This window comes from Melanaphis sacchari, unplaced genomic scaffold (genome assembly GCF_002803265.2).
Source record: "Melanaphis sacchari strain LSU unplaced genomic scaffold, SCAv2.0 Contig19_pilon_pilon, whole genome shotgun sequence".
In the NCBI taxonomy this organism is placed as follows: Eukaryota; Metazoa; Arthropoda; class Insecta; order Hemiptera; family Aphididae; genus Melanaphis; species Melanaphis sacchari.
The window spans coordinates 2100868-2108967 of record NW_020270975.1 but is presented as its reverse complement, the minus strand read 5'-3'; the positions used below and the strand labels follow the sequence as shown (position 1 = coordinate 2108967).

At 26.0% G+C, this 8100-nt stretch overlaps 1 protein-coding gene across 1 annotated transcript; it reads right to left on the bottom strand.

The window, feature by feature from the left end:
* Positions 1-2182: 2182 nt before the first annotated feature.
* LOC112592953 (COP9 signalosome complex subunit 1b) lies at positions 2183-6348 on the bottom strand. The gene is made up of 10 exons (XM_025337126.1): positions 5988-6348; positions 5806-5919; positions 5534-5715; positions 5163-5463; positions 4712-4789; positions 4416-4645; positions 3577-3682; positions 3407-3495; positions 3211-3340; positions 2183-2438 (listed from the first exon to the last, which is right to left on the bottom strand). Exons 1-10 carry the CDS (start codon positions 6009-6011, stop codon positions 2232-2234), a joined length of 1461 nt encoding a protein of 486 aa, XP_025192911.1. The 5' UTR covers positions 6012-6348; the 3' UTR covers positions 2183-2231.
* Positions 6349-8100: the final 1752 nt, after the last annotated feature.

The window sequence follows — 8100 nt, the reverse complement described above, 5'->3', positions numbered from 1 at the left end:
TTAACAAGTTAACAATTGTCAATTGCTTTTTTAGTTTTAATAGTTTTGCACTTTTTCAAAATTGTAAAGTTCAGTTTTAAAATTAATTACAGAATAATCATTGACTACTATAGGTACCTACCTATACGGCTTTAATAAGTATCACTGTAGTACTATAGCCTATAGTCTATACTCTATACTGTTATATTCTGTGATAATATAGTAATGTGCTTATGTATACTAAATTTATTATATTGTGTGGTATAATATGTATTATATACAGTTAAAATTAATTACAATTTACAATACCTACTGACTTCGGTTGATGGTTAGGCTAGTGTTAGGTGTTACAATAGTAGGTAGGTACTAAGGGGGAATTTGATGGGGGCCATTAAAGACATGTGCCCCTTTGGCTAAGAGTATAAAAAATTCAGTATGTTTTGTGAAATACAAGTTAAAAAATAAAAATTTTAGTTTAGAAAATTTAAATAGCACACAACATACACTATCATTTTATTACTTTTGTGGCAAAAAGTCGCAGGTGGTAGTACCATACATATACCATGGTATTTATCGAGTTATAACACATAACTAAGGTTCGAATTTTAAATCATAATAAATAACAAAAATAGGCAAAAAAAAGCATGACCAAAAATTAACGTGAACTAGTAATAAAACTGAATAAAAATAATTACCTATTAACTAATAACTAACAATTAGTGATTACCATGTATTGTGCTAGATTTATAGTAATGAATTGTTAAACTGACTATTGTCCGACAAAATGTTTTCAATGTTTTCAATTTTCATACTTAGAAAACGAACGCTTTATATCGATTGAAATGATCGGTGCATACTTCATACTAGAGGTTTCGTTTAAATGAAACCTATGGTTGATACTTGATATTAGGTACCTAATTCATTTCTAAATAATAATTCTAATTACAACATAACGATTTAGTTCGTATTTCGGGTTTTTACATTTCTCATTAATTAAATTATTATTATTACTATAGCATGTAACAATAAATAAACCTTAAAAATTTTTTAATGGTGTACAGTTATAGATAGGTAACTATTTTTGAAATAATATTTTATGACGAAAAACATAAACAAATTTAACTAGTAAATTATTGTGTACTTAATATCTAAAAATCGTAAACCTAATAATTGCTTTGAAATATGAATGCTATGCAATTGTTATTGTTATTTCTTAGTTTATGTAAATGTTTTCTGTTTATCTGTGTAAACAATAAACAACTGCTAACAGTAAATGTATTAATATTTTATTTACACATCTGACCACGTAAACGAGTATAAAATTTATTTAATTTTTATTATGAATTATTTTTATATACATTTTTAATTTAAATGATAAAAATAAATAATAATCAACACTAAGGTAGGTACTAAGTTTTAATTTAATTTTTTTTCATATATACTTATAACACAATTACATACTCGATCAGTGACATTCCCAATCTTAGCTTTAACTTCCCAAATTATCAACAAGTTGCGTCTACCAGTACTCTTTTTAAATATTCAACATATCCAAATAAAAATATTACAATTATTGCATTGTATATTTTCTGTATTATCATTCAGTAATGACTAACTATACAAATATTATCTATGGCTTATAGGCATATAAAAACCTTTTATTAAAATAATTTAGTACTGCACACACATATTTTAATAAGAGTTTTAACATGGTTAAACATTTTTAGTCTTTTTTTTTTCTAAGTTGTATGTAAGTCGATAAGTCTATAAGCGAGTAACAAACTTATTAAACAACCAATTATTTGTTGATTCAATCCATATCATAATCATTATTGGCAATTGACAAATTATATATTTTAATAAACTAGGAAGTGTTTTTTTATTGTAAAATTAAATGTAAAAAAATATTTTGACAGAACATTTTACAAATTGTTTAACCAATAGGAATATTTGCTGGTTATTAATATTGTATTATTAATTCTATCAGTTATCCACATTCAATCTTCAGACTGGTTTTTCTTGAATATGTTATACAAATTAATATTTTAAACTATAAATACAAATTATAATTAAAAAATAAAAAGAGTATATACATATTACATCAATAATATTGCTTTGTGAAATTATTAATTTACAAAAATACAATTATTGATAAAAACAATATTTGTGTATTAAGTTTATATGTTTAATGACAAAATTATTATATAATCCAAGTATTTCATATATGATAATTATAAGATGAAAATACATTTTTATCCAGATATTTTTACAAAATCTACATTTATAGTTTTCCCAATATTGTTAAGACGTTCAGCTTTACTGAGTTTTGAATTCAACTGATGTTTGATAATTTGACTTTTCAGTACTAAAATATGCATATATCTACTGTATTGTTGAGCCATTGACATGGCTTTCTCAAATGTCTCTACTCTTTGATTTGGATGTTTAGCGTATAGAATCTAAAATAACAAAATAACATTTATTTATGAAGTAATACCAATATGAAAAAAAAATAAGATTTTGGATAGTTTATTTTACATTAATATAAGTAAAACTTGCAAGTTAGTTTTGAATTCTACATGGAATGATAAATATATTAGTTTTACAGTGGTGTTTAAAAAATTATTTTTAGTGCCCTTTCAAAGCAGTATAAAAGTTTTGTCAATTTTGAGGTAGTTTGCTGATTCAAATTAGAATTAGATTATACTTTGGTAAGTTAAAAAGTAAAACATTTCCTGTATTTATCTTGGTAATCATAAAAAATAGGAATATTTATGCATTACCAAATCATTTTTTGATGTGACTATTGTAATTATAAAATAAATACTATAACTGATACTTGAAATTAACATCAAATATATCATACCATTTCATACTACTATTTTCTATATATATTGTATAATTTTAAAATATTTTGGCACTTTTTGAGCTATAAATAGACATTTGAAATGCATGAATTATTTTTCTATAAATATTGAAAAATATGATATGGTTATTTAAAAAACTTGAAAACTAAATACAATATTCTTAACTAGAGCATTCTGAAAAGATAGATATAAGCATTATCTTTGCTCATTATTATTGTTTGTAAGTTTAACTCAATTTAACACATCTACTGAAAGATACTCAAAATTTACTTTATAGTTTAGTAATTTTCACTTTTTTAATATTTAAATACAAAACAATTCTTATTTAAAACTTTCAAGCCAAGTCAAGTATAATAAGACTTACTTTATTAATGGAGTCAATACGAGCCTTGATGTGTCCATCTAAAATTAATTGCATAAGTTCATTCTCCAAATCAGGCAATGGTGTATTGAAACATAATGCCATTTTTCTCAAGTCAGCAGAGTCATATGGACTAAACAATTAAAAATTTGAATATTATTAAAATTATGATTTAAATATTATTAAATAATTTACTTACCAAAAATATTGAATCATTGCTTTGCTTCTTATATTAGAGTAGAGTTGATTTATGTGAGATCCAATGTACATATCAAGGAGTAAAATTGGCTAAAATTAAATATATTATATAGTTTTATAGCTATGCACAATAACCATCAATAAGATAATATAAAAATAAATGTCTAGTACTTTTATTTTGTTCAAAATTGTTAAGCAGACTTCATATTTGGACTCATAAAACTTGAAAATTGCATCACGTACTTCGGGTTCTAGTTCAAGGAATAATTTGAATGAGCTATAAAAAAATTTAGATTACTCACATAGTGATGACTGTTAATTGAGAATAATAATATTGTAAATAAAATATCTTTATATTTTAGCCTCTAGGACACAAAATATGTCACATTAAACTAAAATTTAGCAAAATTATAAATATTAATATAGATACTCTTATATTATACAACAAATACTGGATTACTATATTTTATGCAATTACATAATTAAAAATATTAAAAAAAAAAATGTATTTTATTGCTTTGTTTCATAAAAATATTAATATATTATTTTTTTAACTATTAACAAATTTATAATAGTTGAGAATATTAATTGTATAGTATAAATAGGTGAACTGCAGTAACAAACATACAATAGAGAATACCAGATGAAAATATATAAACTTATACACTCTAAATAAGCATTCAAAGAGATGGCAGATATTGTAAAAGGTAAAGCTAAGAGTGAAAAAGAGGTCTAACAGGAATATTTAATGTTCATTTTATTAAACAGTAAATTATTTAGGTGATTGTAAACATTCGTCTTTGAGTATCTTATCCTCTTAACAGAGAAAGTACTAACATACTAATTTGTTTCTTTAGTAATACATTAAGTGATGAAATCTGTCATGTGATTGAACTATAATACAATTCTAACATGTAATTGAACAAATGAGATATTAATAAATTATTTTAGTGGATGTATATAAGTATAATAATCATACTTAAAATATTTAAACAAATTGTATAACTTACTTGTTGCAAATAACATTATTTTGAAGTTCTAAACGGTTAAAAGTAGCTAATGCACAAAGTCCTCCATAAATTGCAATATCATTAGGCGTCATTACGTCACAGGAATCCCAATAATCAAGATTTGTTTTCAAGAAATTTTGAGCAGCTAATTTGTATTTTCGACCAGCTAATTCAGCTAAACCAGTCATGCATTTAAGAGTAGAACTGTATGTTGTCTGGAGTTCAGAGTTCTAAAAAATCAAATACAAATTATTAATATTTTTAGCATAAATAAATTATAAATAAACTATAAATACTTCTGTATAATCCGGTGTAGATTCAGCTTTAATAATGTAATTGATAACATGTGACCAATTTTGCAGATAAATTCCAACCTGTGAATAAATGGAATCATTTTTTTTTTTTTTTTAATTGAACTAAAATATATTTAATTAATATTCAAATTAATAAAATAAATAATTATAATTTCCTTCAACTAAAAAACTAAAACATTATTATTAATTAGAGCATCAATAATATTATTTCGTTTAAGACATAGTAAGGCACACTTGTTATGAAGAACAATAATAAAATATTTTTATCAAATCTAAAAGTAGAATTTTTAAGTGGAAAAAGCTAAAAATATTAATATATGCACAATACAATGAGCACCAAACACAATTTAATTTACAAGATGTCAGCTTATATTTTTTTTTAATATGTGTAAAAAGAGCAGCAACATAATGCAATCTTATAATTAATACATACTTTTATTATGTTAAGGCACATTGATATAACATGGGAGGAACTAGTACAATAATCTCGAGCCTTAGAATAACTTTTAGTTGCTTCAATAAGGTCTCCACAATTGACATAATGATCGCCAATTTCATTATGACCACGACGAATACTTTCTTTGATTGAATTACTTTTATAATTCTTAAGATCTCCATCTAGCTTTTCAAGTTTCATAGCTGATTTTTGAGTTGTAGTTTCTACCCAAACAGCATTAAACACTGGAAATCCAGTGTCTGTTGAATTAGCTCCAGTAACATCTGGTAGTACATTTCTATTACATAAAAAAAAAATTAAATTATTCAATTTTTAATAAAATTATAAATTTGTAATCATGTTAATACCCTTGACACTGTTGAAGTTTATGATGTAGCACTTGATAAAGATTAGCATTCATTGTTGTGATAACATGTGAAATGGCTAATCGTAATGCGTCAGGTCGCAACCTTGGACAATGGTCAGCTATATACATAAGCCTATAAATTCGAGCTAACCCAACGTAACTGTTGGCATATGTGTCAAGATCCTAAAATTCATATTTATAATAATAATAATAACAATAACAGAGCTTAATGAGAAAAAGCAATTATAAGTAAAAAATCATGTTGATCCTTACAAATGATTCAATGTCCACTTCATACAATTCTTCTTCATTGTTGTCGTTTTCCTCAGGAGGTGCATCTACTTGCATTGGATCTATGGCTCCAGCCTGGGTACATCGTAAAGTACGCTGAAATGTAAAGAAAAATCGTTGTTAGATTGTTGTGTTGCTGGTTGTAGATCGAAAAGAATACGCACATGGATAGATCTTAATGATGCCATTTTCTTTATAATATAATTCGTTGTAATATTTTATGTTAACGGATATGAGATGCCGTAATGGTATCTACCACTATCTGGTAACAAATAGTTGTTTTTCTTTGTGATTATAGTTACCCTTATAACAATGTAATCGTGTCGAAATTGTGATGACTTAAAATCGATATTGAATATTGATCGATTCAACACACACTGAAGTAATTAAATCTTCGAAAATAAAACAATATTAATATTATTTTAATTCTTAAATCAAACAGTTAAAGTTGAAGCGTTCTAATAATTCTAATGAATTGCGAATATTGTTGTGATGTGATTTGTGCGGACTGACAGTGATGCGGTATTGTCGTATTGGTGTATTACAGTGATAATGACAAAATCGAGATAAGGACCGTTTTTTATTTTACGGTGACCGTAACTGTGGTAGAATTACAACCAGTTAGGTAATCAACTTTGAAGGTCATAAAGAAAATTCTTGGCGGGTTAATAATTTAAAATTTTTCCCTTAACACTATTATTGTAGTGTATCGAATTAATTTGATATAAATAAAATTATCAGTGATGGATACATTACTAATTTAGTGTTCACGCAAAATGATAAACACGATTGTTATTTTTATTATTAGACGACGGAGCAACAATAACGCTACGACGCATTTTCATGTGATTAGCAATATTGTAGGATAAGAGTAATTTATATTAATTTATATTTTATTTTGCGTAATATACATTTTTAGATGAATGTGAATAAATATTTTTTCAAAATTTTTAATTAATACTTTTGTGTGTGATATTTGGCCCGCAGGTTGTGATTAGGTATTTCTGGCATCATAGTTCATAGACGATAGTTTATACTATACTTTGATTATATGTCTGTGACGTCTGTGTAACAATTAGTAGAATACGCGTAATAATATGTAGGTATCATGAAGTAGAAAAGATTTTAAAATAATTAAGGTCAAAGTGAATTTTTAGATTCACATTTAAGATAAAATATCCCGAGAAGTTGTATCATCACACAGAAAAAGTGTCAATTTAAGGCGTATTTGAATACTTATATTTTAAATTTTTTTCAATGAGGTCGATACTATACTGGCTTTTTGAGTAATAAGTAGTAAGTATTAACTCACACTTTCTTTACCTATAGCATACAGTATAATATACGTTATACAAGTTATATGTATAGTACGTCTTCACTGTCGTCTTGCCCATTAAAGAGCAGCCTGCTGGTTCATAGCTACCGTCCTACCACTCCTACCGGTAACCGGTATGCCACGATAATTTATATTATATAATATGCAATACTGCATTATTGTTAAGGTTAAGGACTTAATGTGGTAGTTATTGTGTTAGGTCGATGGTAGTCCTGGCAACACGCCAATAAAGAATACCTATCATGAACAAAACTGTATACAGCGCCATCTGTAGCAGCTTGTTTTTAACTATTACCTACACCGAGAACATAAGTTATCGTGTTTCATAACTACATAGCGCTGCAGTTATGGTTTTTAAAAGATTCGTTTATTATTTTTAATTTTGAGACGGCTGACGTTCAAAGGTTTAAGATGATGTCAAAAACGCGCTAAACGTCTTTTTCTGGACTATGTACAACCATGGTCATTCGCAGGAAGTTTATCACGGAGGGGCGTGAAAAAATCAAACACAGAGTATGTATATAAAAAAAAATTATTCTTTACAAACTACAAAATAAAGGTAAAAGGTACATTTAAAAGATAAATAAATCCATACTAAAGTCAATACATCAATGAAATGCTTATTTAAACAATGATAATATTTTAAGTTTTTAAAATTATATTTGAAGACTTTGAAGTATCTTCACTGGACGATTTCTTCTCTAAAGACACTAATGCCATTTTCTTTAATTAAAAAAAAAACATACATTATTCTTATTGTATATTTTTTTTTAGTATACATCGTATAATATCCTAGATTAAAAATAAAAAAAAAAAAAAAAATTGAAGACCAGGAGTGGAAATACCCAGTAATTCCTCTCTCCGGGTTGCCCATACGCGTAACACAGTATAAACTTGCGTTCAGTAAGTAGATTCAATTTCTTGTTGCTATCTTTAAATCC